The sequence below is a fragment of the Silurus meridionalis genome, chromosome 9, assembly GCF_014805685.1.
Source record: "Silurus meridionalis isolate SWU-2019-XX chromosome 9, ASM1480568v1, whole genome shotgun sequence".
Taxonomy (NCBI): domain Eukaryota; kingdom Metazoa; phylum Chordata; class Actinopteri; order Siluriformes; family Siluridae; genus Silurus; species Silurus meridionalis.
In genome coordinates, this window is record NC_060892.1 from 15,185,531 (window position 1) to 15,197,523 (window position 11,993).

The 11,993-nt window shown below is 38.3% G+C and overlaps 1 protein-coding gene across 1 annotated transcript; it reads left to right on the forward strand.

The window, feature by feature from the left end:
• The first annotated feature begins 895 nt into the window (after positions 1 to 895).
• Positions 896 to 6,444, forward strand: gcshb (glycine cleavage system protein H (aminomethyl carrier), b). Its single transcript, XM_046858526.1, has 5 exons — positions 896 to 1,107; positions 4,205 to 4,284; positions 4,858 to 4,921; positions 5,128 to 5,259; positions 5,367 to 6,444. Exons 1-5 carry the CDS (start codon positions 960 to 962, stop codon positions 5,459 to 5,461), a joined length of 519 nt encoding a protein of 172 aa, XP_046714482.1. The 5' UTR covers positions 896 to 959; the 3' UTR covers positions 5,462 to 6,444.
• Positions 6,445 to 11,993: the final 5,549 nt, after the last annotated feature.

Below are 11,993 nucleotides of genomic sequence, written 5' to 3' on the forward strand. Positions count from 1 at the left end.
GAGATAGATAGAGGGGCTGATTTTGTACATTTATGCCCTTACAAAGAAATAAGCAGTCTAGAACTCTTATGGTAAGTTTGTTTTAACAGAGAGAGAGAGAAAATAAATAAAATCCAGAAAATAAAAAAGGTTAAAGAAGGGTTATAAATTAATTTATAAATGATTTGTAAATAAGTATAAATTGTATAAATTAATTTGTAAATAAGTATTTGATCCCACAATTTCTAGAACATTCAAGAATCCAATATTATTAACATATTATGTTTCCTATAATACCCAAGTTTCCTTGTGCATTGAGGTTCAGAGAAATATGAAAAAAACCTTGCTGCCGCATATGTTTCACATTTTATATATGTATAAATATGTATATATGTATATGTGTGTGTGTGTGTGTGTGTGTGTGTGTGTAAATATATACATGTCAGAATACCGACTGAAAGTGCTACAAGAGTCGACTCTTTTTGTAAGTTGAGCCGATTGTCAGGACTCACTAATATGAGTCGTAATTCCTATAACCAGTACACAATATTTTATCAGCCAGATTAATGCACATATTCGACTGGGTGGAAAGATCCATGTTTCTATTGTGTTTTGTCTTCTAAATAAATAATTACTTTTAAAGGTCACTCTAAATGATCCGATTCCGAATTCATGGACTGAACAATGAATCGGTTGCAACTAATCGATGTACTTTGAAAGTGAGTTATTTCATCTAGATTTCTATTTAAAACACTAAAAAAAATTCTATCAAAAATATTGTATTCTGTAAGGCACGTCGCTCCCATGCATCCCTGATTAAGATCGACCTCTTTATACAAGCATGCATATTTTAGATTTATCATCCACGGTGAACTTGAACGTGATACCTGCCAGACAGTTTGTCTTCTGGCCAACGGGTGCGCGCGTCCGTCGTCGTCGGGAGCGCGCACGATGTGGTGCGGTTTCATTGAGGGATAAAGATGGCGATGTGCGCGATGTTCTGCCGCTTTTCCTGCAACTTTCCAGTAGTTTTGCGCTCACTGCCTAGAAGCGTGGGGTCCCAGACACTAAGAAGGACGAGTAGCTCTATTTCACGGACTTTCTGCACGACCCCCTGGCTTTCCCAAGGTAAAATAAACTATTTTCTTTGAAAACAATTGTCCTGAATACACCAACACCCATATAACCTGAACCGGTTTCGATTAAATGTCGATTTACTTGTTCATGTTTGCTGAGTTTGGATCTCTTGGTCAGTCCGGTTAATAGTAAACGCCCTGCTTGTGTCTACTTTATTTGGTACAGAAGTATTTCTTCTGTTCTTTACAACAAATAAAGATCACCAATCCTCCCCCCAGCACTGCTGTGCATGAGTCAGATACACGAACTGCAAACATCAAAAAGTCTCAAAGTGACAGTGATTAAAAAAAATCACCCTTTAGTAAAAAGTTCACTCGAAAATGACATGAACAAAAAACTCCTAAAGTCTTGATCCTGGATGGTGGGATTATCAATAGAGTGTATCAGTGTACGAATATAAACCTTTCAGTATATTGAAGAAATGATCTGACTATAAACAGGGGTCCTGAGACGAGCAAGATAAGATAAGATAAGATAAGATAAGATGTACCTTTATTCGTCCCACAGTGGGGAAATTTCTCTGTTACAGCAGCAAAGAAAAAATAAATGCAAATATATAAAAGAATAGAGACATACTATACTATACAGCAGTGTTGTGCTAGTTAATAAAAAATAGTAACTAGTTACAGTTACTCGTTACTTGATTCAAAAACTTAGTTACTTTTTTTGATTACTTACACCAAAAAGTAGTGCGTTACTGTTAAAAGTAACTTTTTAGTAACTTTTTTAAAGAACGATGTTTAATGTTCCCATTAATGCCCTTTTATGTGTTATGGTCTATACAAACACAAAACTGACTTAAACACAAAGTAATTTTTAAACACTATTTTATTAAAGTCAGACCTGCACAAACTGAATATATCACAAGGATTTCTGAAATAAATAACAAAACAAGCTTAATAATATATTCAGAATCAAAAGCTAAAGTGGCTTCTGCTGTTGTTTTGAGCTCTTAAACATGTTCCTTTCACAGCTGAAGTATGAAAACTATCAACAATGTAGAACAGAACACCGGGTTAGCTTTTAGTTCCTGGAGGAGCTTCGACAGATTGGAGTTGCTGTTTATCACAGTAGATACAAGTTTCGAACCAGAAAGACACAGCAGAGGGTAATTCGGTAATCCACCAATCCTACAATGCGTCTCTGCTGTAAGCAGGTTAGGCTGTAGTCTACACTTCAGCCGAAATTCATTCATTTAAAAAAGTAACGGGTAACGCACCATACGGTAACGGTAACAAAGTTACTTTATTTTTAAAAGTAACGCGTTACAGTATTAGTTACTGTCAAAAGTAATGCTGTACCGGTAACGCGGTACTGGTAACTGCCCAAAACTGCTATACAGTATATACACAACACAATGTATAAATCCAAATAAGAAAAAAAGAGACCATTAGTAAATTGAACAGTATCCCGTTTACATGAAACTCTGAAGTTGCTGTAGGTATAAGATGGTTTTGGGAGTTTTTCAGATATTCATATATTTTTTACTATTCAGATAATAATTTCACCTTATGCTTTGGATTGATGCCAAAAACCCCACCTGAAATCTGATCTCTGCTGCGTTCCTTTTGGCTGTGGGTTGATGTTTTGGTTCAGATTGGGGGATAATTACCACTGTACTTAAACTCTCATATAGAAATGGTCTATTGGTATGTGTGTAAAATCAGCACCATTTGATGGTTATTTTTTGAGAACATTTAAGTTAAATTAATAATTGAGTTTCCTAAAGAGCTTTTAGGAACCGTTAGTTTTTAAAGTGAAGGTTTAAATTTTCACTCTTCTGTACAGCACAAGCTTTATCATTGATATTTCATCATCTAAAATGACTTAAAAGTTCTTGAGCGAGTCTGACAGGTTTTAACATTTACTGCTTCCAGAAGATCATGTCAGCTTTCCCACATCTCCGCACCATCCTCACTCCGGTCTAAACCTGAATTTTTCTGATGTGTTGGGAACCATTGAGGCATTTTATTATTTTATTAGCCTGAAGGGAATTCCAAGTGTGGCTGCAGTATGCAATGTGCAAGGTTTTTTTGCAATATTTTTTTCCCCTCTCTCCACATTCATTCACATTCAAGTTTTTTAGCATTGGGATAATGAAAAGGGAAACACCCTACCCATGCACATATGACTGGATTATTTTCCACCCATTCTCAGTTCTTAGTATGGTCATGACATGAAGGTGTTCTAATTACTGAGAATTACAGTCTGTCACATGACAGGAGGTTATTTTGCCTCAGGAAAGAGCTTGTGTTTTGAAAGGCATAGAACACGGTGTTAGGCTTTTATACAGTCTGAGTGAAGGAGTGGCTTTTTTTCTATGCTTATATTTGACGACTGTCTCAGAAAACAAAACATTGTGCATCATGACATTAAAAAACTTGGGACGATTTTTCAGTATACGATTTTGTAGCTTTTTCAGCAACTTGCCCTTGTTTAGTATTTAAAATTAAATTCTTAGTTACCAGCTGCTGTGAAGTTTTAGTATTTAGTATTAAATGGTTAAAACTGTACCCTGAGACACATTAAATGCATTTCTTGAATTATTTGTAATGCATTTGGTGTTAAGTTTTTTGGTTGGTTGATGCTGTTTTTCCTGTGATAAATTACAGTATTGGTTGTTTGCGGTGTTGACATCGCAGTATGACATTGTTATTACTAAGTGTTGGTGTGAACAACTTTATACAGATTTCACAGACTGCAGTGAGATTTATACGACAGAGGTACAGTGCTGTACAGTGAGTTACAGCTCGGGTAGTTAGTGGAATGTGATAGTATTGACAGGGGTATTAGCATGAAAGGTAACGCTTTGGAAGCTGGTGTGTTTGAGCAGTGTTTAAAGCTGGACAGACTAAATGTCTAAATCACTTCAGAGTGAACAGTGATGGTGTTTAAGATGTAGCTGAATGTATATTAGTAGATGTACAAATTAATAAATCAGAAATGATCTCCCTGAATGTCTCCCTGTCTGTCCACTAGAAATGACTGTAAAGCGATAGAAAAAAAAAACTGCTAAAGTGTTTGGAGTTTGTAGTAATACGCTTAAAGTGCATGTTTAGTTTAAAATCACCACATGTTTTGTGTGCAGCTCTCAGGTTTACAGACAAACACGAATGGGTACGAGCAGACAGAGACGTTGGTACAGTTGGAATCACTGCTTATGCTCAGGTACGTTCTTCCCGTCAGTAATTTGCTCCTGTTAGGAGGTTTTACGGTGTTTAATATTTATTAGTGTAGTCCAGTTTCTCTGAAATGGCTAACCAGTTTAGTTCAACTATTTAATCTCCCAAATCGTTGCCCTTTGGCCATCACTCTGTAGACACTGCAGGGCAACCACGTGAAGTAACAGTCACAGTAATGACATTTTAAACATATTCACTCTGTCCAGAGTTCAGTTCTGTTTCCAATAACAACACATGGCAATTTAGGAGCAGTCCCTAATGCATTTTGTGCTGTATCCTGACCAAGGGTTTTGCAAGCACAACAATGATAAAAACAGTGAGTTGCATTCTCCAAGCAAATGAAAGTGTAACATTAAATAGATAATGACTGATTAAGCTACTATAGATAAAATTGTTGAGAGTCTTTTGTGTAGAGATAACATTTATTTATGTATATATGTGTGTGTGTGTGTGTGTGTGTATATATATATATATATATATATATATATATATATATATATATATATATATATATATATATATATATATAAAATTTCCCTGTATTATAATATTATAACAGGAAGCTTTAGGTGATGTGGTGTACTGTGGTCTGCCGGAGGTTGGAACAAAGCTACAACCAATGGGTGAGCTCTAATGCTTTATGCTTTTTTCATTCATTTCTCCTGCCACATTATTTCCGGTTTCATGATATTCCTGTACATATAGAAAAAAATAATATCAGTGTATTCATGTACATTAAAAAAATGCGGATTCTGTTTCACAAGTCATGCTATCGAAGAGGAATGTTTAATTTTTGGCTTCACAACATCTTCAAATCATTGTCTCTCAGAGGAATTTGGTGTGTTAGAAAGCGTGAAGGCCGCTAGTGAACTGTACTCGCCTCTGAGTGGAAAAGTCACCGAAATCAACACAGAACTGACAGAAAACCCCGGACTCGTCAACTCGTCCTGCTATGAGCGTGGTGAGTGTGTGTGTGTGTGTGTGTGTGTGTGTGTGTGTGTGTGCGTGTGCGTGTGTGCATATATGTGTGTGTGGTGTACTCCCCTAACTCTTTCTCCTGTCTTCAAGGGTGGTTGATCAAGATGACAATAGAAAACCCTGGTGAACTGGAAGCCCTTATGGATGAAGCTGCCTATGAGAAATACATTAAGTCACTGGAGTAGTTTAATTGAATTATGTGTTAAATCTACTTTGTGTATTGAATATTAAGAAATTGTAGTGCCAAAAGCCCAATGCAAATTTAAATGTTATGATTATAGAGTTTTAATGTTTGGAAGAGATCTGCGGTACAAGACCTGTAGATACCTCTGAGCTACCTGTAGGCCATTTTGGGTACTTTAAAAAAAATTGGAACATTGGCGCTTTAGCTGGAATTAAATAAGGATGTAAATTTACTTTTGAATTTTACTTCAATGAAAGGACACCAGTAATGACACTAAAGTTTATTGTGTAACCTGCTTCTCTATAGTTTAATAAATGGGATTTTGCTACTAGACAGCAGGTATAATCAGTAAAGTTTTTGAAAGACATTTTGCATTTGAGTTGTTGAGTTCAGGTGTTTCCCTGCAATAGGTATCAATAGAGTTGAGAACATGTAATTGTGTTATTTTCCTGTTCCAATATTTCAGCATTTATGACAGATTAATGCTGCATCCTATTTCGCCTCCTATCTGTGCTAAATGGTGTCCGAGAGAATTAATGGGTCTGTTAATTAATGTAGTGTGTTGAAATGAGTATTCTAATGGTACCCAAGTCAAGTGGCTTTACTGTCGTTCCTATTTCAACCATATGCAGTACAGAACGAGAGTGAGACGAAACATTTCTCCAAAACCAAGGTGCTGCATAAAATAACATAAATTAAAAAAGTAAATAACACAAAACTAACTAGAAAACAAACAGACTTTTACTTCTAAACAGTGCATGTGTGCAAAGGTGTACAAACCTGGATAATCTGCTAGTGTATTTCTGGTTGATCTTCAAAGGAACTGGATGTTTTTTTTTTTATAAATGTGTAATTAAAATATGTAAAAAAAAAAAAAAAAAGCAAAGGATAATTCACGGTTATGTGTGTGCTTTTAAAGCATGACAAGGAGGTGAAGAGCTGCCTGACCGCACAGCAGAGCGCATTAAAATTATATAACTTGCACCAAGCTGTGGAGTATCCTTTATTCAATTCATTAACCACTACTTTAATTTACTTTTCCATATTTCACACTTATCTCACTTGTTACTTCCTTGTGTTGTTTTGTATTGTATTTCAAATTTACGTATTTTTTTAGTATTCTGTTCTCCTAGTTGTCCTATTAATTCAAGTAAAAGCCTCTTGCTTATGTGACAGTACTTGTTCCACTAGGAATTCAGAGAACTGAGGATAATGTGCACTAACAGGAATCTTCTATGAAGTCAGTTACATGAGACTGTAGAGCAGATAAATTCAGATAAGCGCTGCATATGAATTTCATCTTTCAGTCCTTGGTGTATATCGCAGTGTTTTTGTTCCTGCATGCTTGATGAATCAAGTACCTTTGTGCATGTTTAATTGCAACTTACAAAGATCAAAGTATACTAATTTGTCCTGTTATGTACAAAGAGACACCAGTCACTTATCAGATGCTAAACCAGGACAGGAAATACTTTAACACCTTGGTCTTTGACCTTAGATTAAGAAACTGATGGGTTGCAGTGGGGGGATTATTAATGATTAATGAACTGTTGCTTGTGTGTGTGTGTGTGTGTGTGTGTGTGTGGGGGCTGTTCATGGAAACACCATCTTTGAATGATCCTTTGTAAATCAAGCTATCAACATATCTTTAAAAGACATACTTCTCACAGGTCTGTCTTTGTATGAAAGTCTTAAATATACTCAATCATTTTACATGCACATTGAAGTGCCTTTCTAAAAGCCATGGCGTCATTTGCAAATTAACAAACTTTATCTCATTGATGTTTATACCATGACTAGATGTGGATCATCTAGTAAATCATCTCACAGTGTTTCTCTATCCTTCTCACTTTATTCGTTTTCCATTTGATGTGTGAGTTTTTCTATGAAAAGCTGCAGAAGTTTATGGATCTGACTTGCTCCAAAGATTGAATCACTCGGCCTTCTGAATTGTCTGTGATTAGTCTGTATGGTGTGCTTTTCTGTAATTTTTTTCTTTTTTTTTAGATTAATAATAACAATAATAAACAGTTTCTACATTTTATAAGGTCTTTAGGCCAAGCATTACTAATATGAACCTGAAAAATTTGCTCTGTATTTGTACTTTGAATGAACACCAGAATAAAGTCCTAACACGAACCTAAATATTAAATGTCTAATTTGAACTTTTGAAGTGTTGCATAATTTATATGCAATGTGTTTTTTTAAAGGCAAATGACTGTCATTTGTCTGAAGTCTGAACACCTGTAAACTCTACATTTCAGAAATAGTTTATTTTAAATTCACATTAATAATTTAAAAAAAAAAAATAACAATCTTTTCTTTTATATATTTGTTTGTTTGTTTATTGTACAAGAAAGGAAAACAATAGACAATTAAAAATCCATTTTTGATTCTTAATACATTTTAATTTGACCGTAATTAATAATAAAATCTTAATCTTTAAATGTTAAAATATTACAATGTAGGTTTTTGTGTGTTTAGTGTCTTCACAGAAAGAAGGCTAAAGATGAAAAGTAGATGAAGTTTAGCTCACTCCATAAATCTTTCAGGGCAGTTTTATTTCATTGTAAACACACGCTTAATTATTTGCGCCCCCTAGTGATTTAAACTCGGAAACCCAGCCATTAGGGAGGCACACGCCAGTGCACTCTTAGAGCCGGTGTTGTGCCTAATTCAAACCCCCGGTCTGAAATCAACCCCCCCTTCGCGTGCACGCGGACAGTACCGTAGTATTTCCTGTAGATGGCACTAAAAACACGGAAGGTTGGGTCAAAATATACAGCTTCCTGTAAATGGCAGAATAAACTCAGGAATGTAATAATTAGATTTTAAAACCCCCTGCCTGAATTCTACGCCCCCTCTATTTCTTTTTCCTTCATATGAAGAGTTACCAAACTTGTTGTGATACACCTACACAAGTAATAATGTATGTGTAAAATACTACATTTAATCTAACAACATGGACAGCTGTATTATTTAGGCAAGCCGAATGTAAACCACCTGCCTGAGTTCTACCCCCCTCTAATTATTTTTCTTTCATACTCAGAGTTACCAAATTTGCTGTGATACACCTACACAAGTAATAATATTTAATGCATCTGGGGTCAGGTTATGTCCATGTTAATAAAATAAAATTAACTATTTAAATATGTTTTTTTACTTGTGTATCCGAGTAATTTTAGTAAGTCTAGGTATTAACGCAAAATAAATACGCGGTTAGATTTCACGCAGGTGGTTTTAAAAGCTAATAATTACATTCCTAGTTTATTCTGCCATTTACAGGAAGCTCTATACGTTTTCTTTAAATTGATCTTTTGACGTTAGGACCAGGAAAACATTTGACCCCAACCTTCCGTGTTTTTAGTGCCATCTACAGGAAATACGGCGGTACTGTCCGCGTGCACGCGAAGGGGGGGTTGATTTCAGACCGGGGGTTTGAATTAGGCACAACACCTGTCCCAAGCCCGGGGAGGGTTGCGTTAGGAAGGCAATCCAGCGAAAATGTGCCAAATCGAATATGCGGATCACAAATAGGAATTTCATACCGGATCGGTCGAGGCTCGGGTTACGAAAGACCGCCACAGGTATCGTTGGCCAACAGGGTACCGGTGGAAATTGGGCTACTGTTGGCCGAAGGAGGAGAAGGAGAGGAGGAAGACGTCTACAGAGACAGCAGGGAAAGGAGAAGTGTAGGAGATTGGAGGTTCAGGTTGGTACTCTAATTGTTGTTACTATGACTGGTAGAGGGAGAGAGATAGCTGATATGATGGAGAGGAGAAAGGTAGACGTGTGTTCAGGAGACCAAGTGGAAAGGGAGTAAGACCAGGAACATTGGAGGTGGCTTTAAACTGTTCTATCATGGTGTGGATTGAAAGAGAAATTGTGTAGGGGTGATTCTGAAGGAAGAGTACAGTAAGAGTGTAATAGAGGTGAAGAGAGTTTCTGATAGCGTGATGAACGTGAAGCTGGAAGTTGAAGGGATGATGATAAATGTCATCAGTGCCTATGCTCCACAAGTGGGCTGTGAGATGAAGGAGAAGGAAAGATTCTGGAGTGAGTTAGATGAAGTGGTAGAAGGTGTACCTAGGAAAGAACGATTGGTGATTGGGGCAGACTTTAATGTGCATGTAGGTAAAGGGAACAGAGGTGATGAGGAGGTGATAAGTAGGTACGGTTTTAAGAAGAGGAATGTGGAAGGGCAGATGGTGGTAGATTTTGCTGCAAGGATGGAAATGGCAGTGGCGAATACGTATTTAGGGAAGAAGGAGGATCATAGGGTGATGTATAAGAGTGGAGGAAGGTGCACACAGGTGGACTATGTTTTATATAGGAGATGCAACCTGAAGGAGATTGGAGATTGTAAGGTGTTGGCAGGGGACAGTGCAGCTAAACAACATCGGATGGTGGTCTGTAGGATGGTTTTGGAGGCGAAGAAGAAGAAGAGGAGGAGAGTGAGGACTGAAAGAAGAATAAGATGGTGGAAACTAAAGGAGGAAGAGTGTAGTGTGAGGTTCAGGGAAGAGGTCAGACAGGGGCTCGGTGGTGGTGAAGAGGTGCTGGAGGATTGGTTAACTACTGCAGGAGTGTTGAGGGAGGCAGCTAGAAAAGTACTTGGTGTGACATCTGGAAATAGAAAACAAGACAAGGAGACGTGGTGGTGGAATGAGGAAGTGCAGGAGAGCATAAGGAGAAAGAGGTTGGCAAAACAGAAGTGAGATTGACAGAGTGATGAGAAAAGTAGGCAGGAGTACAAGGAGATGCGGCAGCAGTCTCGGCTGCAAGTTAGAGCAATAAAGGATGGAGATGGAAATGTGTTGACTAGTGAGGAGAGTGTGTTGAGAAGGTGGAGGGAGTATTTTGAGCAGCTGATGAATGAGGAAAATCAGAGAGAGAGAAGGTTGGATGGTGTGAAGATGGTGAAGCAGGAAGTGGATAGGATTAGTAAGAAGGAAGTGAGAGCAGCGATTAAGAGAATGAAGAGTGGAAAGTCTGTTGGACCAGATGACATACCAGTAGAAGCATGGAGATGTTTAGGAGAGATGGCAGTGGAGTTTTTAACCAGATTGTTTAACAAGATTCTGGAAGGGGAGAAGATGCCTGAGGAATGGAGAAGAAGTGTGCTGGTACCGATCTTTAAACATAAGGGAGATGTGCAGACCTGCAGTAACTACAGGGGAATTAAGTTGATCAGTCACACCATGAAGTTATGGGAAAGAGTAGTGGAAGCCAGGCTGAGAGAAGAGGTGACCATCTGTGAGCAACAGTATGGTTTCATGCCAACGAAGAGCACCACAGACGCATTATTTGCTTTGAGAATGTTGATGAAGTATAGAGAAGGACAAAAGGAATTGCATTGTGTATTTGTGGATTTAGAGTAAGCGTACAACAGGGTGCCGAGAGGGGCTGTGGTATTGTTTGAGGAAGTCAGGTGTGTCTGAGAAGTATGTGAGTGTGGTGCAGGTCATGTATGAGGACAGTGTGACAGCAGTGAAGTGTGCAGTAGGAACGACAGACTGGTTCAAGGTGAAGGTTGGACTGCATCAAGGATCGGCCCTGAGCCCTTTACTGTTTGCAGTGGTGATGGACAGGTTGACGGACGAGGTCAGACAGGAGTCTACCTGGACTATGATGTTTGCGGATGATATTGTGATTTGTGGTGAGAGTAGGGAGCAGGTTGAGAAGAGCCTGGAGAGGTGGAGGTATGCGCTGAAGAGAAGGGGAATAAAAGTCAGTAGGAGTAAGACAGAGTACATGTGTGAATGAGAGGGAGGGCAGTGGAGTGGTGCAGTTGCAGGGAGAAGAGGTGGAGAAGGTGGAGGAGTTCAGGTACCTGGGGTCAACAGTGCAAAGTAACGGAGAGTGTGTTAGGGAAGTAAAGAAAAGAGTGCAGGCAGGGTGGAGTGGGTGGAGAAGAGTGACAGGAGTGATTTGTGATAGTAGGGTATCTGCAAGAATAAAAGGGAAAGTTTATAGGACTGTGGTGAGACCTGTGATGATGTATGGATTAGAGACAGTGGCATTGAGTAAAAGACAGGAGGTGGAGCTGGAGGTAGCAGAGCTGAAGATGTTGAGGTTTTCATTGGGAGTGACGAGGGTGGACAAGATTCGATATGAGTTTATTAGAGAGACAGCACATCTAGGACGTTTTGGTGACAAAGTGAGGGAGGCGAGATTAAGATGGTTTGGACATGTGCAGAGGAGGGACATGAGTTATATTGGTAGAAGAATGCTGAGGATGGAGCCACCAGGAAGGAGGAAAAGAGGAAGGCCAAGGAGGAGGTTTATGGATGTGGTGAGGGAAGACATGCAGGTAGTTGGTGTGAAAGAGGCAGATGTAGAGGACAGGGTGGTATGGAGACGGATGATCTGCTGTGGCGACCCCCTAATGGGAGCAGCCAAAAGAAGAAGAAGAAGTGATTTAAACTCAGAAATGCAACGACTGTCACGGTTAACCTCCTTTTGAATTATTTATATTTGTGACCAAAGTTGTTTCCAACATCAATAATAATAATAATAATAATAATAATAAT

Coding starts and splice junctions, on each gene's coding strand:
- gcshb (XM_046858526.1), top strand. CDS start 960: ATGGCGATGTGCGCGATGTTCTGCCGCTTTTCCTGCAACTTTCCAGTA. Junction 1,108..4,204: donor GACCCCCTGGCTTTCCCAAG/GTAAAATAAACT, acceptor TTTTGTGTGCAG/CTCTCAGGTTTACAGACAAA. Junction 4,922..5,127: donor AACAAAGCTACAACCAATGG/GTGAGCTCTAAT, acceptor ATTGTCTCTCAG/AGGAATTTGGTGTGTTAGAA.